Source organism: Pimephales promelas, chromosome 13 (assembly GCF_988280905.1).
Source record: "Pimephales promelas chromosome 13, fPimPro1.hap1.1, whole genome shotgun sequence".
In the NCBI taxonomy this organism is placed as follows: Eukaryota; Metazoa; Chordata; class Actinopteri; order Cypriniformes; family Leuciscidae; genus Pimephales; species Pimephales promelas.
Window position 1 is genome coordinate 21,387,734 of NC_142781.1, and position 23,406 is coordinate 21,411,139.

At 37.4% G+C, this 23,406-nt stretch overlaps 2 protein-coding genes across 2 annotated transcripts; one reads left to right on the top strand and one right to left on the bottom strand.

Moving 5' to 3' along the window:
- Window positions 1-675: 675 nt before the first annotated feature.
- On the bottom strand, window positions 676-15,577 carry LOC120494168 (adenosine 5'-monophosphoramidase HINT3). The gene is made up of 5 exons (XM_039693349.2): window positions 14,980-15,577; window positions 1,741-1,858; window positions 1,425-1,494; window positions 1,217-1,337; window positions 676-1,128 (listed from the first exon to the last, which is right to left on the bottom strand). The coding sequence occupies exons 1-5, from the start codon at window positions 15,133-15,135 to the stop codon at window positions 1,033-1,035; spliced, it is 561 nt and encodes a 186-aa protein (XP_039549283.2). The 5' UTR covers window positions 15,136-15,577; the 3' UTR covers window positions 676-1,032.
- A 1,564-nt stretch (window positions 15,578-17,141) lies between these two features.
- irf4b (interferon regulatory factor 4b) lies at window positions 17,142-23,335 on the top strand. The gene is made up of 9 exons (XM_039693512.2): window positions 17,142-17,257; window positions 17,382-17,581; window positions 18,776-18,962; window positions 19,159-19,244; window positions 19,335-19,437; window positions 19,528-19,635; window positions 20,711-21,043; window positions 21,896-22,008; window positions 22,124-23,335. Exons 2-9 carry the CDS (start codon window positions 17,384-17,386, stop codon window positions 22,289-22,291), a joined length of 1,296 nt encoding a protein of 431 aa, XP_039549446.1. The 5' UTR covers window positions 17,142-17,257; window positions 17,382-17,383; the 3' UTR covers window positions 22,292-23,335.
- The last annotated feature ends 71 nt before the right edge of the window (window positions 23,336-23,406 follow it).

Genomic DNA, 23,406 nt, shown 5'->3' on the forward strand with positions numbered 1-23,406 from the left:
AGTAAGTAACCTGGTTGCCTTAAAATTTCAAGTTCATTGAACTGGAAAAAGTGAGTTTGAAGGAGATTCATTTAACCATCAGAAACTCAAAATTATATGTTCTCTGAACTAAATAAATTATTTAAGTTGATGTGACAAAAGAAAAAATGTTGTGATTACTACACTGTAAAAAAAATATTGTTGGTTTAACTTAAAAAAGTAAGTAACCTGGGTTGCCTTAAAATTTTAAGTTGATTGAACTGGAAAAAGTGAGTTAATACAATGAAGTAGATTCATTTAACCATCAGAAACTCAAAATAATAAGTTATCTCAACTAAATAAATTATTATAAAGTTGATTTGACAAAAGAAAATATGTTGTGATAACAAATCTTGAAAATATAGGCGCCTTATAGGCGCCCTTTAGCGTCAGTTGGATGACGCCCTTTGATCGCGTGTAACCCTACCCCCACCCCAGACCTAAACCTAACCGCGTCATCTAACTGACGCTTTCCTTTAGCGTCAGTTAGATGACGCCTTAGGATCGCGTCATGCTTACGCTAAAGGGCGCCTAAAACGTCAAATATTGAAGCATGGTCAAAGGTGACGCCTTAGGGTGAGAATGCGTTGCAAGAAAATACTGTACGTGACACAAATGTGACATGAACACTGCATGAAACAAAAAATGGTGCGACAATCCATTAACGAGTTATAATTTATGGCTCACAGTATAAATCTTTCACAATAGAATATGTAACAATCAACAACACAAAATTAACATTTTCATCCATTTAATAATTATTATTGATTAGATTACACTTATATGATGATTTATAAATAGTAATTGACTGTTCTAGTGCATACATTTCAGTTTTTAAAAATACTTAGTTGTAAAATACTTATAAAATAAGTGTTAAAGAAACATATAAATAAAAAAAGTGACATGCTGGCTGGTTTATGCTGGCTTTTGAGGTTGAAACCAAACAACAAAATAGACAATCTTCACTAAAGTGGCTTGTGATTTCAAGATTTCAAGTTTCTTCAGTCATAAAGCTCACATAGCTTCACATGGCTTCATGCATTTATTACATGTTATTTTCTGATCATCCGACTTTTTAATCTTCGTCAGTTTGTGAAGCATCTTCTCCTCCTATAAGACATCACACAGAGAAACAATGAGAACTCATAAGCAACCGAGTGTTCATAAGAAATGGCAAAAGTGTCATTAATTTACTCACAGTGAGGTACCAGAAGCTTGTAAACTTTACCATTGACCATTCAAATTTTTGACTGAAAGGTGCAAGAACATGCAAGTGCAGGTGGGGGACGGTGATGTATGGAGGCACATGGAAACCTAGACTAAAATACAGTCATGTTTCCATTTAATAACGGCTTCATCCAAATAAACACTTGATTAATGTAATAGTAGTGTTGTAGAATATATACCTGATATCTTCCAAATCTGTAACATCCCTGGCTTTCAGCACATCTCTTCCCATTTCTGCCATCCTCGTGACTGCCCAAGACAAACACATTTAGATTATTGAACTATGTGTTAATGGTTTATTTTATTAAAAATAAATGTTTACTATTGTCTGAATACCATCATGATAATATATAGCCTGTCTGATATTAATATGCCAATTATAAACCAATCAATTCTTTATTTATCTGGCTGTTACTGCTGGGGCGAGAAATACAGATGCCATTCGCAAAACTTTACTCACTTTAATCAAATGAACTTCAAATATGACAATCTTACCAAGACCTATATCATTTTCTTGGAGTGACAAACAGCTATGGATATGTTGCTTTGGTATAACCAGGTAGTGATGAGGTGCACCTGGATTAATGTCCTTGAAACAAACTATTTCCTCATCCTGTCAAAGAATCACATTCCATGTATCATTTACCTTGACATTTAAAGTACATTATACTGATTATGTAATTGGTATATATATATATATATATATATATATATATATATATATATATATATATAAACAATGTTTATATATATATATATATATATATATATATATATATATATATAAACATTGTTTATTTATATCTCTGAAAACAGAGGGAAAACCTAAATAAAAGTAAATACACTTGATAAAAGTAAATTATATTTTGTTTGCATGCACTATTGCGTATATGTTATGGAACCCCCAGTATTTATACATGTCTCATGTATAAATGTACAGGATAGTGGATGAATCACATTAGGAGTTGTAATGCCATTACTTTTTCATTCATTACAAAGCTACTTGAAGGCCATATCTGCTCATTAGCCAATAAGAAATCACCGAAGAGTGAAATCCCTAAAATGACCACCACTCTCCTGAGGTCACAGCAAAAGTTCTGACTCAAAAATAGCCCTATATTTGAGATAAGCTAGTAAAAATCCAAGTATAAATATAGCTGCGAGCAGCGATGGCGGGCCCAAGCCGGTGGCACCGCAACCCCGGCTCCTTTAGTTACCTAAAGGCACCGGGGTGGCGGTGCCGAAGGCTTTGGCCCTTTCATGATTAAATGTTAAAACGGCTTGCCATACTCTGTCATTTTGACTAGTCACAATTATGTTACAGATATCTTAAATGATAATACAAACTATCCAAAATGTAATTACGAATAGACAGAAAGACGTTGTTGATATCTACAATGTTAATTCCGGATAGGCAAACTTAGCTTTTAAATGTTAAAAGGGCTTGCCATACAGGGACGTAGGCACAGAGAGAGGCTCACCATATTCAAACCAAAATATCTGACTTCCTCTTGGTCCGAGCTAATGACTATATAATAGAAAGTTGTCCGGCTTGAGGAGTACAATGTATATACCGATTTTTGTAACTGTAGATAAAACTAACAACCCCACTTTTGTCAAAAGGTGGCGCTATTTAGTCCTTGCACCATGCCTGTTTCTGAAACTTTGCATATGTCTACTGGCTAATAAATGTGATGTATCTGTTTGAGTTTCAAGCAATTTCAATTTGACTGTTGAAAAGAAGTGCGCCGATTAGATACTCAGGATCGGTATCGGCTCTGACACTGCCATCTTTGACGAGGCTGATTCAAATTCTATATTGTGCATATACTATTCTATGTAAGGCACAAAGGCACAAAAACTTTCTAAAGTACCATAAAGTTTTTGTGTACTGTATTATTAGTGTTCTGAAGCTATTATGTGATATAGAAATTAATATTTAAGTCATTAAATTCAAGAACACAAACTTTTCCCTCTCTGCGCCTGTCAGTCATTCTCCATTCAGCATTCAAACAGCACGTCACATTCGGTTACAGTCAATGATGAAACGATCTTCAAGATGATTGAATGTTAATCCTATTATACTGGATCTTTAAGATAAAGGTCTAAATGTCTATATTTTCGAATGAAGAAACTTTTTCTTGCTGGACTTTATTGCTGTAACTTAATCGTGTTACTTTCTACCGGGTGTCGGACGCTGTCGGTTAGATCACAACACTAGAGTCAGAGCACTATAATTGTTCTTCACGCACACAGTAACTGAAATTTAAAACCTTTAAAAGAAAAGGCTCAATAAACTATTGCATAGATAGATAATGTATAATACACTGTTCATAGATATGTATTTCCTTTGTGCTTTGAACTTTTCAATACGGACTCAATGCGCTGTAACTTCATGTGGCTTCAAGCACATCATTCTCCGCTCGGGATCCACATAAGTGCTTTGTGCTGCACCGTATTGGAGCCGTAATATCATAATGCAGTGACGTAATGACAGATTATTAATTGCCTTTCAATTATATGTTGCTGCGTCATTAAACATCTGTCCTATGCATTTCAAACATTTATAGCAGCCATGGCTATATTTTTTATGATTTTTGTTATCTTGTTTTTCATGAATGTATTTTTCAAAAATAAGAGCAATGTGTATTATCTATTATTAATATGGTTTATAATAGCATTTTTGTCATAGATTATGACAAAGTAATCATATGATCCACCAGCGAGGAACCAGCAGAACAGAGTGAACATTCTTTCTGTTTAGTTCAATCCTACTTAATAGGAATTTATTTAAAATGCTCGCTCTACTCCACACCATTAATGTCTTGTGCGGACATCCGTATTTTGACTTTCGGTTTTAAGTAAGCGATTTAAAAGCTCCCAAGTCCCAGTGGAGTCACACGTTGATTAACCGGTGGGAATATACACAATAGGCCTACCTGATATTGAACACAAGAGGGCAGTATAGCACTACGTATGACTCAGATTATTATTTTTTTATGAATTTTACAACAATTCTGGCTGTTTTTGAACGTAAACATAATTCTTAAATGAAAAAAAGGAAAAATTGGGGAAGTTATAATATTTGTATAATTTAATTTAAAAACAAATGATGTATAATTACATTTTTAGAAGATATGAGGCTTTTAGTGTTTACTTTTTTGACATTACTTTAATCTTTTGCCATAGTTGCACATGTCTACTGGCTAATAAATGTGATGTATCTGTTGAGTTTCAAGCAATTTCAAGCATGCTAAGAGTCCCAAAAGCATCAAAAAAGAATGTTAAAGTTTGATTCGTTGCCACGGCAACAGTATCAAAGATATCAAAAATTCATTCACAGGTCTACATCTGCCGTGTATTTACATTATACAGATGAAGTTTGAAGCAAATCGGTTAAAAATAAGAGAGTGATTTCAAAGCATTTTGAAAGTGACACACTTCCTGCTGCCAGTTGGTGGCGCTATAACTTTGACTCACAATAGTCACATCCATGTGATCGGTCTCTTACAGCGAAAACACTGCTGAATTTTCATCAAGATCAGTTAATGTATGCTAAAGTTATAACACACATCCTGTTTCATGTTTCTCGCCATAATTTCGTTTCCTCGCCACGGCCAAACCGTTCGAGATATAAAAAATCCCTTGGCACTTTTTCATCCTTAATGTCTTGACTTCACGCTGATCGAGTTTTGTCGAATTTGGTTCAGTGCTCTAGGAGCAATACTTTAAATTCCATTGCATGTGTTTTAAACACAACCCTAAATAGCCGACTTCCTGTTGGGCTGGGGTAAAAAGGAAGAGTGTGAAGTATACATGAACCGATGAGATCCATATGTTTACCGAGTTTCATATTATTACATGCAAGTGTGTTTGATTTATGGACCAAATTTTCAGACCAAGTTTATTGATCAAGTTAATCTGATTAATAAACTAATTATATAAAACTATTGTCAATGCACTACAATTAAACTAGTTATATGCCTTTACTTATAAAAAATAAAAATAAAAACTTATTTAAAAAATACCAGGCTTAAGAAATGTATTTTCTTTATGCAGGTCATACACACAGCAGTGAAATGGTTAAGCCCCCTCCCCCTGCACACACACACACAGACAGCCACACACACACACAGACAGCCAAAGACACAGACACAGAGACATGTAGGCTCAGAATGACCATATTCAAACAAAAATATCTGACTTTCTGTGGGTCCTAGCTAATAAGTGTCAATTAGAAAGTTGTCCGGCTCGAGGAGTACAATATACATCCCAATTTTTGTAACTCTAGTTAAAACTAACAACCCCACTTTTGTCAAAAGGTGGCGCTACTGAGCCCTCACCACGCCCGTTTCTGAAACTTTGCACATGTCTACTGGCTAATAAATGTGATGTATCTGTCGAGTTTCATGCAATTTGAAGCATGCTAAGGATCTCAAAAGCATCCTATAAGAATGGTAAAGTTTGATGCGTTGCCACGGCAACAGTTTCAAAGATATCAAGAATCCATTCACAGGTCTACATCTGCCGTATGTTTACATTATACAGATGAAGTTTGAAGCAAATCGGGTAAAAATAAAAGGGTGATTTCAAAGAATTTTGAAAGTGACACACTTCCTGCTGCCAGTTGGTGGCGCTATAACTTTGACTCACAATAGTCACATCCATGTGATCGTCCTCTTACAGCGAACACACTGCTGAAGTTTCATCAAGATCAGTTAATGTATGCTGAAGTTATAACACACTTCCTATTTCTCGTTTCTCGCCATGATTTCGTTTCCTCGCCACGGACAAACCGTTCGAGATATCAAAAATCCCCTCGCAAACTTTCATCCTCAATGTCTTGACTTCACGCTGACTGAGTTTCGTCGAACTTGGATCAAAGCTCTAGGAGGAGTATTTGACATTCCATTAAAACAAATAACAGCTTAACATCCTACAGACTCTCTGAACACCTTCCTCTCTCTCAAACACAGTTTACAAACAATATTAAACTTTGTTACATTTCTCCTCTCTCTCTCTCTCTCTCTCTCTCTCTCTCTCTCTCTCTCTCTCTCTCTCACACACACACACACACAGTGGCGGTTCTAGACCATTTCAACTGGGGGGGCCAAGCTGGGGCCAGTTGTACTGTTAGAGGGGCCAGTTACATTTAGACCTTATCATTTTCTGCACTGCACTGAAGGCATAAATAAGCAAAATACCATGTTTATAATTATCCAACAATTTGCATTTGCATTATATTTTTACATTTGCATTACATATATCAGTCTGTATTTGAATTTCCATTTTATTTTTTTACATTGAATATACAGTATGTATATATATATATATATATATAATTTTTACAAATTAATCTACGATTTTTGTGGGGTTTTTTTTTTTTTTTTGCAAAAAGATCAGCAAATTATCCTCTAAACTGGCCTTTTTAGGGGGCTTTCCTCTCAGGGTGAATGAGCTTTTTTATAATTGTTTTTTTCCTGACATCTTTGAAAGACAGAAGCAATAATTAATGCATCCTTGGCCAGGATATAATTATAAAATATGACATGATTTTAAAAGTGACCTATAATATCGACTATGCAATACACTTTAATTTATCTAGTGCTAATAAAATTATTAAGCCTATTTGGAGAGAGAGATGTTTATAATGTGACAATATGTCAATCATCGTGATTCGTGTAATAAGATGACTAGGCCTAGACTACTTGTTCTGAGCAGGTGTTGTCAGTGAACAGGCTGTAAAACTGTTGTCTAAGTTACAGACTGATACTAATTAAATGGGAAACGAATCGATTACCTAACGTAACCTCGGTTCTCTCTAGATGAGGGAACGAGCATTGCGTAAGCTAGCTTACGCTACGGGAAAGATTCATCTTACATCAGTCAAGTTGTCATAGTTTTTGTCAAACAAGTTGTGAATTTGTTGTAACATTAAAACAGGAGATCATGACTTACTCCGTGCTCCAAGTGATGTTCGGAGCTCCAGTGATTAGTTTCATCTGTGGGACGGGTGAAGAAACTTTCGGAAGATGTTGTAACAGAATCATATGAACAATTCCAGGATATGCTTTTTTTCATTGGTTGTTGCGTTAAATTTTACCCAGATACAATAGTGCCCTTTTCTGATTGGCTATTAAGTAGCACTTCTCTTTTTTTGATTGGCTGATGTGTAGCAGGGTCGACTGCTGAACTCCAGGCGAGACGCGCTTGATTCTCACGTGAGAGCGGCGCGGCCAGAGAAATTGCGTATATTAAATATATTATTAATAGTTTGTCCGCATGAGAAATACAATGTGTGACGGGAGTGTGAGACAAAAGACTGAAACGAGTGACTGTCATGCTCAATGCGTGACACACTATAAAAAAAATATTTCACACTGACTCCACATTTAGGGGGGCCACAAGGGGGTCCAAGCTTGTTGTCGCAGGGGCACTGGCCCCCCCAGGCCCCCGCCTAGAACCGCCACTGCTCACACACACACACACACACACTTTCTCTCTCTCTCAAGAAGCAAAAACATGACTGCTAAAGGTTGTATCAGCGATGGCGGGGTAACATCACTTAACATCACGAGTGATATTCCCTTAGGCCACGCCCCCTTGTCTCCCCAAAGTATTATAAGCAATCATGCGCATCCCGTGTGCAGAATGATGCACTTGAAGCAACACCAAGTCACAGCACGCAACGCTTCACATTGAAAAGAACATAGCGAAGGGATGGTATCTATAATCTATGCTTAGTAGGGCTGCACGATTTGGGAAAATGTCATATTGCCATTATTGAGCCAATATTGCAATTGCGATTTGCGACTCCGATATAATAAAATGGTTTCATGAGTCCAACTTGCTTGGTTCTAAAGTAAAATGCACACACAGATTAATGTTTATTTCTCAACTCAAACTAAAAACAACAACAACAACAATAAATGATTGATAACACCTATAATGATCAATAAACCATCAACCAAACCATCATTACAGTGATTCCATCAATTGAAAGCCATCAACTTTTTAAAAAATTATTAGGCTTAAAAAAAATATATAACAGCTTTTAAATTAAGTGAACTTCAAACAATCCCCACATAAACCCATAATAAAAAACATATTTACCTGTGCCCTTCCTGTCTTAACAGGTACAGAAATTGAATAAAGTTATCAAACAGTCTGCGCTGCCTGAATCATAAATTATATATATAATAATCCTTATTAAAGCTACAAAAGTTCTTTACTCAAGATCAGTGAGTAATTTTCTAATTTCCCTTTGTTCTTTTAACTTTACTGAAAGAACGCTTTATTCGCTGCTGGCCCTTAAAGAGCACCCGTTGCCGAGACGCGGATCTCACACGCGCCTCATAGCACAACTCACAACTCTCACATCACATTTTGGCATAATTGTGTGTGCTATTGTTCGTTCAAGCTCGAAAGAGAACTGTTTATTCTGGGCTGGCACACGGTCAGTGCATGCGCATTATGCGAGTCTCATCTATTCTAATCTAGGGCACTCACAGGCAGCTTTTCACTTCTTGTCGTGCAAAATGCGAAAAGGCATTTGAACCAATAAGAGGGGGATCTTGTAACACTAGTCAAAGGATGACAAAAAAGAAGAGATGCTGCGCTAATAGCCCTACTTTGTTTATTTCATATAAAATCGCGGCATTTTGCGTTATATAATTGCATAGGTTTGAGATCGCTATTACGACTGCGATATAATTAATCGTGCAGCACTAATGCTTAGTGTATTCTAAAGGGCAATAAACTCCACTCCAGCAAGATAGTCATTTTATGCAAATCATAGACCTTTATGCCTTATCTACAAATAAAGTATAATATTGGGAACATTGATCTTGAAGAGAGTGTCGTCGTGTTACTGTCGCAACCGAACGCGACGCGCTAATGCTGATGCATGGAGAATGACTGAGGCGAGATGACTTTCCGTTAACTTTAACTTAGAGACTAAAATATTAATTTTACCACACATTAAGCTATTGAATGACTTTAGAAGTCTTGGAATATAGTGTGAAAACTTGATTGTGCTTTACAGTTTTTTATGCCTTTAGTGGGGCTTAACAAAATAACACAATATGCAGAATGTTGGACGTCACTTATAGGCTAAACTGTTTTTATAGATAAAACTATTTACATTCGGCAGTCATGAAAACAAATCTCAGATAACGGTTGACTAGGTAACAATGTGTAATTTTGCGCCGGAGTTCTCCTTTAACTTACATTAGCTAGCTAACTACGAACGAGCTAACCAGATAACATTAACAAATTGACAAGCACTTACTGGGCAGAATATGGCTCTTCAAATGACGGACGAAATTGGAGGTTGTCATCTGACTGTCCGCGATCTTAACGTTGCATGTCTTGCAAAGCGCTGTTCTTTTGCCATCTTGTTGTAAGAAATTCTTGAATCCAAAAGCGACGACGACCCTCGTTATCCCTCCGGCTGACATGTTGATGTGATCTGATGTAAGTGGGCGTGGTGTGCGCGTAAGGTATGAGAAGGCATGACTGATGATCTCTGATCCAGTCATGACAGCGCTATTCTCAGCCTGCGCTCCAGCTGGATCAACTTTATTTTTTTTTACATAATTTATATATTTTATATTCAAACTGAAAACATGATGTGATTAACACTCAAGTCATATTATTACATGCAAGTGTGTTTGATTTATGGACCAAATTTTCAGATCAAGTTTATGGACCAAGTTAATTTAATTAATAAACTAATTATATAAAACTATTAATGCACTACAATTAAACTGGTTATATGCCTTTACTTATAAAAAAATAAAAAACTTATTTAAAAAAATACCAGGCTTAAGGCATTTATTTTTTATGCAGGCCATACACACAGGAGTGAAATGGTTAATACCCCTCCCCCTACAAACACACACACATACACAGACAGGCAAAGACAGCAGGCTCAGATTGAGCAAGACCACATTCAAACAAACATATCTGACTTTCTGTGGGTCCTAGCTAATGAGTGTCAATTAGAAAGTTGTCCGGCTTGAGGAGTACAATATACATACCGATTTTTGTAACTGTAGATAAAACTAACAACCCCACTTTTGTCAAAAGGTGGCGCTACTGAGCCCTCACCACGCCCGTTTCTGAAACTTTGCACGTGTCTACTGGCTAATAAATGTGATGTGTCTGTCGAGTTTCATGCAATTTCAAGCATGCTAAGGGTCTCAAAAGCATCCTAAAAGAATGGTAACGTTTGATGCGTCGCCACGGCAACAGTTTCAAAGATATCAAGAATCCATTCACAGGTCTACATCTGCCGTATGTTTACATTATACAGATGACGTTTGAAGCAAATCGGGTAAAAATAAAAGGGTGATATCAAAGCATTTTGAAAGTGACACACTTCCTGCTGCCAGTTGGTGGCGCTATAACTTTGACTCACAATAGTCACATCCATGTGATCGTCCTCTTACAGCGAACACACTGCTGAAGTTTCATCAAGATCAGTTAATGTATGCTGAAGTTATAACACACTTCCTGGTTCACGTTTCTCGCCATGATTTCGTTTCCTCGCCACGGCCAAACCGTTCGAGATATCAAAAATCCCCTCGCAAACTTTCATCCTCAATGTCTTGACTTCATGCTGACCGAGTTTTGTCGAATTTGGATCAAAGCTCTAGGAGGAGTATTTAACATTCCATTGCGAGCGTTTTACAAACAAACCTCAATAGCCGACTTCCTGTTGGGCTGGGGTAAAAAGTAAAAGCGCGAGGTATAGATGAAACTATGAGATCAACATGTGCACAGAGTTTCATATTATTACATACAAACGTGTTTGAGTTATGGACCAAGTGTTCGTACCCCGTTCCAGGGGGCGCTGACGAGCCGCCCTGCCACGCCCGGGTACCAGCTTCAGCCCGGCTCTGATGGCCGCGGGTTCTGACCCATGTGCAAAGTTTCAAGAGTTTTCGAGCACGTTAAGGGCCCCAAAAATGCCCAAAAGGTTACAAAATAATAATAATAAAATATAGCTGCGAGCAGCGATTGCGGGCCCAAGCCGGTGGCACCGCAACCCCGATGCCTTTAGTTACCCAAAGGCACCGGGATGGTGGTACCGCCGGCTTTGGCCCTTTATCGCTGCTCACAGCTATATTTATATTTAATAAAAAGCCGGTGGCACCGCCACCTTGGTGCCTTTAGGGTTATTCTGTACGACGTGTAAAAACGTAACCCCCGCTTTGACTATCAAAAAGAAGTGTATTGTAGAGCTTGCATCAATGCGGACTCGATGCGCTGTGCGCTGTAACTCCATGTGGCTTTAAGCGCATCATTCTCCACTCGGGATGCGCATAAGCGTTTTGTGCCACACTGTACTGAGCCTTTCATATCATAATGCAGTGACGCAATGACAGATTATTAATTGCCTTTCTTGTTCTGTTCCATCTATTATATGTTGATAATAGATAGGACAGAGCACTAAAAACCTCAAACAAAGCACTAAAAACTTAAGCTGTTTGCTGTGTAGTCTGAGAATGAGCTGTTTGATTTGCACCCTCTTCCTCTTCACTGTCCTCCATAAAAACCAGCTATCCAGGTCCATGTTGTTCTAGAAAGTTTGTATGTTGCTGCCTCAATTAACATCTCTGCTATACATTTAAAACATGGCTATATCTAAAATAATTTATCTTTTTGATTTTTGTTATCTTGTTTTTCATGAATATTTTACAACAATACAAAGAGCAATGTGTATTTTCCAATAATATAGTTTGTAATGGCTTTTTTTGTCATAGATTATAATCATATGTTTTTTGGATTTGTTATTTATCTTTATAATGAAGTTGTCTGTATTAAGTAGATTGTGTTTAACACACACAAGAGTGATTTATTAGTTCAACACATAGTTATAGAAATTCTACTTTATCTAAAAAAAACCTGCACTTTATATACACACACACACACACACACACATAAATACATGTAAATAAAAATACCAAAAAAAACATCAAATGTGTTTTTAGTCAAAGTATTATTTTATACAGAAACAAATATTTGTAATTCAGATAACAATGAAGTTAGTGTTTTAAAATCTTAAGGAAAACAAATATATTGAATGAAATATAGCACATGAATTTTAAATTCATTCAACTTCAATTACAAATACAATCTTACTTTTATTTAAAGCAATCTATACATTTAAAAGATGGGGGTTATATGCCTATTTTGTCATTTAAAAATATTGTTATGCAAAATTGTTATGCAAAAAGACAAGGACTTAGAGACAAGGACTTGAAGGAAAAATCACAGCCAGCCACACACACACACATAAACACAGACAACAGCCCTCCCCTCCCCACACACACACACACACACCCACACACACACACACACACATAAACACAGACAACAGCCCTCCCCTCCCCATACACACACACACCCACACACACACACACAGAGAGAGAGAGAGAGAGAGAGAGAGAGAGAGAGAGAGAGAGAGAATCGCAGGGGAAATAAATCCATTCAAACTACAATATCTGACTTTCTGTTGCTCAGAGCGAATGACTTTAAATTGGAAAGTTGATCGGCTTGACGAGAACAATATACGTGGTAAGTTTTGTAACTGTAGGTAAATTGAGCAAAGTTATAACACACTTTATGTGTCCTTTTTTAGTCATAAAATTCATTTCCTCGCCACGGCCAGACCGTTCGAGATATCAAAAATCCGTCCGGAATTGAGCATCCTCAATGTCTTGACTTCATGCACATCGAGTTTGGTTGTGATTGGTAAACACATGCATTGTGATTTGATGTATTTCTCCTAGGACAATTATTCAAACAACCCATAATTCATAATTCATAAATAACTTCCATTTGAACTGTCATAAAACTTAGAGCACGAAAGTTGTTTGGCCTGATGTGATCTATAATTGTACCGAGTTTCATATTAATTCATGCAAGTGTGTTTGATTTATGGACAAATGTTCGAATCCCAGTCCAGGGGGCGCTGTCGAGCCGCCCTGCCACGCCCGGTTACCAGCTTCAGCCCGGCCCTGATGGCCATGGGTTCTGACCCGTGTGCAAAGTTTCAAGAGTTTTCGAGGATGTTAAGGCCCCCGAAAATGCCAGAGAAGTCGCACACAGCAAATAAAGGGTTAAAATTAACCTGACAGGCGCCCCTCCTCTCACTCACACAGAGGGACACTGAGACACTGGCAAAATTCTGAGATTTTCTCTACATTCAAACAAACATATCTGACTTTCTGTGGGTCCTAGCTAATGAGTGTCAATTAGAAAGTTGTCCGGCTCGAGGAGTACAATATACATACCGATTTTTGTAACTGTAGATAAAACTAACAACCCCACTTTTGTCAAAAGGTGGCGCTACTGAGCCCTCACCACGCCCGTTTCTGAAACTTTGCACATGTCTACTGGCTAATAGATGTGATGTGTCTGTCGAGTTTCATGCAATTTGAAGCATGCTAAGGGTCTCAAAAGCATCCTATAAGAATGGTAAAGTTTGATGCGTTGCCACGGCAACAGTTTAAAAGATATCAAGAATCCATTCACATGTCTACATCTATCGTATGTTTACATTATTCAGATGAAGTTTGAAGCAAATCGGGTAAAAATAAAAGGGTGATTTCAAAGCATTTTGAAAGTGACACACTTCCTGCTGCCAGTTGGTGGCACTATAACTTTGACTCACAATAGTCACATCCATGTGATCGTCCTCTTACAGCGAACACACTGCTGAAGTTTCATCAAGATCAGTTAATGTATGCTGAAGTTATAACACACTTCCTGTTTCACGTTTCTCGCCATAGTTTCGTTTCCTCGCCACGATCAAACCGTTCGAGATATCAAAAATCCCCTCGCAAACTTTCATCCTCAATGTCTTGACTTCACGCTGACTGAGTTTCGTCGAACTTGGATCAAAGCTCTAGGAGGAGTATTTAACATTCCATTGCGAGCGTTTTACAAACAAACCTCAATAGCCGACTTCCTGTTGGGCTGGGGTAAAAAGTAAGAGTGTGAGGTATAGATGAAACGATGAGAGCAACATGTGTACCGAGTTTCATATTATTACATACAAGCGTGTTTGAGTTATGGACCAAGTGTTCGGACCCCGTTCCAGGGGGCGCTGACGAGCCGCCCTGCCACGCCCAGGTACCATCTTCAGCCCGGCTCTGATGGCCGCGGGTTCTGACCCGTGTGCAAAGTTTCAAGAGTTTTCGAGCATGTTAAGGGCCCCAAAAGTGCCCGAATAGTCGTTAGAAAAATAAAAGAAAAAAAAAAAATAATCGGAAGGAAAACAATAGGGCCTTCGCCCTTTCAGGGCTTGGGCCCTAATAATCCTTAGGAAAACAATAGGGCCTTCGCCCTTTCAGGGCTTGGGCCCTAATAATAATGGTAATGAGTTAAGTAATATTATTATATATTTTTTATTTTCTACTTTCTTATTTCATAACATGTTCATTATATTAGTTTATAGAATTCAGATTTATTTCTAATCTCTTCCTCTTGACGTCACATCAGCACAGTACTGACGTGGGCTAGCCTACTTTCTAAATCACATAATGAAAACGTGTAAAAAATAATAATAAATAACGTAAATATAAAAGTAAATAATTACTAAGTTAAAAAAAAGAACAATTTATCCCTTTACCCCCTTCGTGTATCAGACAACTCTTTTCAAAGCATTCATTCACGGAACCAATCCTGGTTATCTATTTCCTACGATAAAGATCAACAACTTACTTTCGCCAGTATCTCGGTGTATGGATCGTCGCCGTTTGCGATCCTACAGAAAATACAAGTTTCATCCAAGCTGTCGTCTATAGAATCTTGCTCATTATCACGGGAACACTTTTTTTCAGTCATTCTGGCAGGGAGTTTCCGGGACAAATGAAACATATAGGCTACTACTCCCTTTGATCATGAATCTCTTCTTCCTTGTTCTTCTTTTAGCGTGTAAATTAACGCAATTACACTCACCTATTGGTTACCAGTAACACTCTTGGGAAATGCATAATTAGTCTATAAAACTTTGTGTCAAGAGTGCGTCGCAATATCGATCATGCCCACGCTTGATATAAAGTTACAAACACCAGATTTGGCTACTTACAAAATTGTGCTGCGGTTAGTAGCCTAACCAACAACTCGGATATGTTCTTGTCTATGACAAGATTCTATGACAAGATTTCTATGACAGTTCGTCAGTTCCCATAAAAAAACAGCGCTTGTCTTTGCTGTTGATAATAACAAACTCCACGTTAATGAATCAACTTTACAAAGAGAGTGTGCCAGTTAAAATAAGTTAAGTGGTTGTAATAAGATGCCAGAGCAAACAGAAACGTGCTACCTTTCACTGTTGAGGCCGCTGCTGCCATTTTATTTACATTACGTCATAGTGTCGTTGCTTTCGGTTTTGAGTTTCAGTTGTAATTTATTATTTCCTTAATATGGACACTTTTGGCCAGGATGACTTTCAAACTAAAGTTTAAAATCTGTCGACTAATACGTTCATCATTGTACGTATGACATAGGATGGAGTAAATCTTGCTTTGACGACGCACAAGTGATTTACCTTGATATTTTGCTTAGGTTATTTATGGGCTAAAAGTAATTTTCGCCCAATAAATAGGACAATTAAGTGATGATGGTTATGCCATATATAGTTTAAATGTGTAATACTTCATAATTTACAATAATGGACATCCATTTGAAAGTTGGATAGGAATAGGGCAAAACTATAGGCTATACAATCTTCAATCTCAAGTCTTTTGAAACGTAGCAAAAAATAAACAACAATAATAATAAAAATAAATTTGAATTTCAAATGACTCAGGAAATGTATCAATATAGCCTACATATTTTTCAATTCATAAACCCCATACCCCCATCCACCCCACGTATTTTTTTTTCCCTTTTGGCAAAGAAAGGTTACAATTCCTCACCTCGACATGTTTGATCCATAAAAAAAATCTTAATAGACTCAATGTGGTATAGGGCAAACATTAATGATATCTTACAGTTTTGTGACAGCATTATCGTTAACTATGAACCAGTTATCCCATTAAACCATAGTCTCTCAATACTAGCCTAGCTGGAAGAAAATGATTTTTGTAGGATGAGCAACATTTTAAAACTCTATTGCGATTTCATTATAGATTGCTAAATGGTCCAGTACTGCCCTCTGCTGGCTACAATAGACACACTGACCAGCCTTATGAGAATGACACTGAGACACTAGTGAAATGTGCTTTCACGTTTGGAGCTTTCTGATGACGGGTGAAAAAACTTTTCCAAACAAATTACACAGCGTATATTCGAGCTAAACTAGCCTACTATAAAAAATGACAAGCCACATAAATCGTGATGAAGTAGCGATAAGCCTAAGATGGTTAGGCCAATGTGATTGGCATAAATGTTTGACACGCATAGTGGTGTTTTAAATAGTAAATCTTAAGAAAGTTCGTTTATATATTTAAAATAAATACAATAAAGGTGGTGTAAAATGGTATTAGAGGCTGAGCAATCTGGAACATATTTGTCACTTTACTTGAATTCACCATAAACAAATTAGAAGCCAATTATTTATGAATGTTGTTGATGTGTTATTAAACGTGTATATAATCTTGCATGAGCCCACTTTGGAATCCAGACAAAGATTTATACAAACAAATGAACAAATGTTAGAGGCATATTTATAAACACAGCTGACATTTCAACGTCATCGAATTAAACGAAATTAAATTTCTTTTATTAAACCCCAAAAGTCCCGCTTTGGTGTGCGTGGGTTTACCATGAGCAGCCCCCGCGCGTTTACGGGACGTCCGTCGTGTAGGCCTATCTCACGCGCGCTGCAGGTGCGTGGAATCCAGTGACTGTGTGTGTGTGTGGCGAACGCTCCGCCCCTGTCAATGCAAACGATTGAAGAAAAGTCGCGGTCGAAAGCTGAACTACGGCACTGACACATTTCAGAACTCGAAAGCTCTGAAAGAGGGCAGCACGCGCTCCTGTACTACTTTCTGCAGTATGCATAGTTTTCTTAATCAGACTTCCTTGCGTTTTTAGCTATTTATTTATACTCATGTTTCAACCATTTCGAATTAATTTGGTAATGAAAAGAACTGAATGAAATACGTTTTTCTTCTCAGATATGTGTTCGGATGAAGAGCGCGCGATGACGGGGGGCTCAGGTAACGGAAAGTTGCGTCAGTGGTTGATCGAGCAGGTGGACACCGGAAAATACCCTGGACTCGTGTGGGAGAACGACGAGAAGAGCATCTTTCGGATTCCGTGGAAGCACGCGGGGAAGCAGGACTACAACAGGGATGAGGATGCTGCGCTCTTCAAGGTACAGGCAGATTGAACATGGAGGGGTTGAGAAACGTCAGTAACAGTAGCGCATTATTTCTCCCATGAGACCATAGCCTACTCGTGTTGCAAACAGAGAAGAGTTGTTACACGAGTCAATGACTTAACGCTCATTTTTATTATAACATACATTCAAATACAGTTGTTAGACAACAATGTTTCTAATTTCTAATTGATTTTAAAAAATATTTTGTGGGCCTTAAAGTTAAAAAGTGTCCATTTGTACAGATGTACAGTAAAAACATCTGCCTTTCGCATGTTGATCAAATTATCAAATTTATATATAGGCCTTTATTTTTTTTAGTTTCATATTTTATGGTACTACATTATATTTACGCAGTAGTCTAGTTATACTCAATTTATTCACGTTTTTTGACATAGACCTGAAAATTTAATTTCCAACATAAATCTTGAATGCTTTAAAGCAAAGGCTTCAGTTTGATTTTTTAAATACGAAATTTGAAAAATTATTGCTTAAGCGAAAAAAGTAAAAAAAAAAAAAAAAAGTGATTTAAAAAAGTGACAATACTATTTTAAATTTATAAATGAAATCTTCAATTCTTCTCAAAACATGTTTTACTCTAAAACTGCAAGAAAATCAAAGCCATAAAAAAGTTGTGTTCCAAATTTATGGTTGATATCTCAAATTGAGCTTTCAGGAAGATTTTTTTGTTTGGCATCAGTATTGAAAGATTTGATGAGATGAATTTTGTCTCACATTGGAGCACATGTGTGACTTTTTTTCAGGACCATTTAACTTTTTGAAATCATGTCCAAGATTTTTTTAGTTTCGTACCATTACGATAAAGTAAAAAATAAAAACACCTCACTTTTTGGGTAAAAAATGAGCACCAGAGGGTAAAGTAGTGTTTGCATAATCAAATATCTTGCCCTTTTTATCAGAATGGCAGTTTTTTTCCCTTCAGGTCAAATTGTTTGATATTCAGGATTAAAAAATTCAAGATTTACAAAAAAAAAAAAAAATTCAAGATGGGAGGAAAGTACGTTTGACATTTTTAGCATATGCAAATCAAATATTTTTTGAAAAGTGTATAAAAACCAACACAAAACAAAGATTACATTCCTAGGAACTTGCCACCTGTATGTTATAACAGATTACTTATACAGATTACAAATTTTTATGGACATCCTCATATCTGATTGACTCCTGCAGGCTTGGGCACTATTCAAAGGAAAGTTCCGGGAGGGGATCGATAAACCTGACCCACCAACTTGGAAAACGCGTCTTCGGTGTGCTCTTAACAAGAGCAATGACTTTGAGGAAATTGTGGAACGCAGTCAACTTGACATATCGGACCCCTATAAAGTGTATAGGATTATTCCGGAAGGATCCAAAAAAGGCAAGCGGGAGCAGAAAAACATCAAAAGCATTCTAAATGAGATATAAGCTTGTGTAGTCCATATTCAGTGCTCTTAAATTTCTTCAGAATGTGAATGAAGGACATTAGAACAGCTGTTTGCCGCTGATTATTTTATAAGTATTTCTTTAGATATCTGATGAAAATAATGAAAAAATATAATATTTAAATGTTGCAGGTTCCAGATCTATTGATGATTCACAGTCCAATTCAAACTCACCTAGTTATCCAATACACCCACCTTATGCACCAGCACCTTCTCAGGTTAGAATCAAACATCATCTTAGTTGTACTTTGGCTTGTGTGTTCAGATCTTTGCCCTTCGGATCACTGTATATGCGCTTGTCATTGCAGGTGTGCAACTACATTTCTCCAGCAGAGAGAGGATGGAGGGATTACCCCACCCTGTCTGAGATCCCTTACAGTCAGAGCCCCTACACTCCACGCTGGGACCCTGGTACTGTCTTACTGTGTGTGCTTGAAAGAGAAAGTATACAAGCAAATTCATGTTGCAAGCAATTGCATTGAGATATTTCTGTATGCGCAGGGTACCAGTTCAGTGGCTCCTTCTTCAGTTGCAATACATCTGATCCACAGCCGTCACCCTTCACCCTGGACACCAGCATGAGATCCGCTGAGGCTCTGGCCCTCTCAGGTACTGTACACGCTCAAACATAATCATAGACACACAGAGACTTTGACAGGCTTAATGGGAATGGATTGATTGGTCTTCAAGTATTTATACTTCTGATACTGATTATGTATCAAGATGATCATCTAGATGATTTCGGAGAATGGTTTGAAAAGAAAAGTGGAACAGTATTAAAATTTCTGACCAATAACTAAAAGTCTGTTAAATATTTTCATGTGATGAGGCAATTACGTCATCAACACCATAACATAATTTAAGCATCACAAAATGATGATGTACAGAATGAAAAATAGATATTCATTTTGAGATTTGAGAAAGATCACATTTAAAGTCATGATGTTACAGAAGTAACCACAGATATTTTCGCACATCCGAGTGAAACAGATTATTGAAAAGCAACTTGGAAAAAAAAAAAGAAAGATATGCATGGATCAATTATTCACAATAAAATCAATAACATGCATATAGAAAATAGATGGGGTGAATTTTCATTTCATGCTGACTTTTGTGTTTTAAAGATTAGCTTCAATTGAGATTTAGATGATGACAAGTAAAACTCTAATATTGGCTGATAGCTATACGGTATTGTTCAATTTTGACTCATATTTTTTCCTAGTTGTTTCACACAATAAGTACATTTGTCCTTATTTTTCGATGTAAGTAGATAGCACTTAAAATGATACTCCCCTTTTTGGAAATAGGCTTATTTTACCACTCCCCCAGAGTTAAACAGTTGGGTTTTACCGTTTTCGAATGTATTCAGCCGATTTTCTGATATTTAGAAGAATATGAGTAACCAGACAGTTTCTGGTCTCATTGACTTCCATAGTAGGAAAAAAATATACTATGGAAGTCAATGAGACCAGAAACTGTCTGTTTACTGATATTCTTCTAAATATCAGAAAATCGGCTGAATACATTCGAAAACCGTAAAACCCAACTGTTTAACTCTGGGGGAGTGGTAAAATGAGCCTATTTCCAAAAAAAGTGGAGTATCCCTTTAACGCCACTTAATATAATGTGGGACCGTTTAAAGACCATATTAAAGTTTATTTTATTTGATCTTCTTCTCGAATAGATTACCGCTTAAATGTGATGGTGTTTTACCGGGATGCCCTGGTGCGAGAGGTAACAGTGAATAATCCAGATGGCTGTCAGCTAGGCCCTAGCAGAGAGGGACAGGCCTTCGCTTCACCTGAGACTCCAGAACTGGTTGAACTCCCTCACGCCGAAAGGGCATCTCTGGAGCGGGGTGTTATACTCTGGATGGCTCCTGACGGGCTCTACGCCCGCCGCCGCTGCCCCTGCAGGGTGTACTGGGAGGGAGCTCACGCTCCACCTACTGACAAACCCAACAAGCTGGAGAGAGAGCAGAACTGCAAACTGCTGGACACTCATCTGTTCATAACAGGTTAGTACATGGTCATCTATTCATGTCGGCATTTCAGATTAATTACAATAAGATTATGACATGTTAAAAACAGGTTACTTTATCACTCATCTTTCTCAGCAAAACTGAGAACCATTTATTGTAAACCTTTATGTTAATTAATTGCTTGTATCAACATCATATATTTGCACTTATCCGTACACACTTTTACAGTAAACAAACACATCAAAGCTTTTACAGTAAACAGTGCGTCACATTATCTGTGGGTTGATATTTAGTGACAGTCAGTCAGTCATCTATGAGTTACAACTCACTCACACCCACTTTCTGTAAGAGATTCAGCGATTGTTGTGATTCTCATAGAACTTTCCAGCATATGATGAGTACAACTCAAATACCACAGAAATCACATGTGCCACGATCAACATGAAGCTCAGTGTGGAAAGAAAATAGAGAAAAAATACATTTGTATTACAGAAAGAGATCATGAAATCATATGCTTTACCCCAATGGCTTGAAAACATGTTACAAAAGATTCATATTTCAAATAAATACATCATATGAAGTTGTTTTCAACACTGATGATAATAAGAAATGTGTCGTGAGAAGCAAATCATCATATTAGAATGATTTTTGAAGAGTAATGATGCTGAAAATTCAGCCTTTCCATCACAATTCAAATTGAAAATATTTCTCAATATTACAGTTTTCACTGTATTTTTGGTCAAATAAATGAGGCCTTGGTACTGACCCCAAATGCTTGAATGGTAGTGTAGATCTCCATTATCTCCCTCTTCCAACCATTTGCCGATGTATTTATGGATCTCACCTGCCATTGGCTGTGAATAATCTCCTCCTCCGTGTCTCCTGTAGAGTTGCAGAGTTACGCCCTGCACGCTCGTCCTGCGCCATGTTCCCAAGTGCTGCTATTCTTTGAGGATGAGAGTGCTGAAGCGCAAAGGCCTAGAAGGACATTCACAGTCCAGGTTCGTCTTTAACCTTTAAAATATGACATTTCTTTGGTTCGTTTTAATACTGATGAACTGTTAGAGCGAAACATAATGATTAATGTAGTAATTTGCTCTTGTCATTGTGTCACAGGTTGAGCCACTGTTTGCTCGCCAGCTTCTCTACCTCAGTCACCCAAGCAGCATGAACTACATCCGCAGCCATGAGCTTTCACACCTTCCCCCTGAGCACGCCATCTCCCCGACCCAAGATTACCACAGAGTCGTTACGCATCACCATAACAACGCCTCTCAAAATTGACCCTGGAGGCTAAATCCCGGATTACAGGGAGAGTTCACCTAAAAATGAAGATTCTGTCATAATTGATTTACTCTCATGTTGTTCCAGACTTGTATGACTTTCTTTCTTGGACAACATTGGAGCGCACTGACTTCAATTGTATGGACTAGAAAACATTTCACAAATTATCTGCTTTCAGAAAGTCATACACGTTTACAATGTGAATAATGACAGAATTTTCATTTTTTTTAACGAACTATCCCGTTATTTTCACATTTGTAATTTTTAAAGGAGGTTAACGCCACACGGTTAAGGCGTTCTGCTTATCAACAGATAACGGACAAGAAGTTATTACGGTAAAATAGCTTGCAGGCTCACCAAGTGCCGTACTTGTCCAATCAATATGCAAACAAGAATGTTAACCCAGGGCAATCTTGAAACTTGACAACCCAGGACTAATTACTAACCCGGGATGAAGGTTGAACAGTGTGAAATATGGAAGAATTGTAAAAAGGCCACAAGTTCTGTAAGCTAAAGTGTAAAAGGCAAATGTTGGAATTCTACGGTGCACCTGGAGCTTCGAGACTCAAGGAACTGAGCAGAATCCCACCAGGATAATCTATAGTGCTAACAGACAGCATCAGTCGCAGACTGTTGTCATGTTTAATACTGAGAAAGATGCTAATCTGTGTAGAACTCACGATGATAAATGATTGTTTCTTGTCGATTTAATGTCAAATATGTGAGCTGTTTGCTGACATAAGAATGTAAAGTGTGAATAGCTGTGACTGAGTGTTTCTTGCTACGTTTGTTTGAGCTGTGATGTCTTGCAGTTAGATAGTAAAAGCCAAAGAATTAGGATTTGGATGTGTATTGGCGATGCATTTAGAAGGGAAAACAAGTATGAAAACCTTTCAGTGTTCAAATGGCAGTTATTTTATAAAGCTTTCTCTGTACAATTCTGACAAAATGTTATACTTTTTTATTCCACTACTTTTGCTTTTATATGTCATTGAGATGAATTCATGTCACCTTTGGTTTTAATAAAAAAAGGTGAAAAACTGACTGCGTGCACTCATTTCTGAAATGGGGTGAAAATTAAACATGGGCAAAAAAAAGTAAAAAATAAAATAACC

Coding starts and splice junctions, on each gene's coding strand:
- LOC120494168 (XM_039693349.2), bottom strand. CDS start 15,135: ATGTTTCATTTGTCCCGGAAACTCCCTGCCAGAATGACTGAAAAAAAG. Junction 1,495..1,740: donor AGAAAATGATATAGGTCTTG/GTAAGATTGTCA, acceptor TGTCTTGGGCAG/TCACGAGGATGGCAGAAATG. Junction 1,129..1,216: donor CAAGCTTCTGGTACCTCACT/GTGAGTAAATTA, acceptor GATGTCTTATAG/GAGGAGAAGATGCTTCACAA.
- irf4b (XM_039693512.2), top strand. CDS start 17,384: ATGTGTTCGGATGAAGAGCGCGCGATGACGGGGGGCTCAGGTAACGGA. Junction 17,582..18,775: donor AGGATGCTGCGCTCTTCAAG/GTACAGGCAGAT, acceptor TGACTCCTGCAG/GCTTGGGCACTATTCAAAGG. Junction 21,044..21,895: donor CACTCATCTGTTCATAACAG/GTTAGTACATGG, acceptor TGTCTCCTGTAG/AGTTGCAGAGTTACGCCCTG.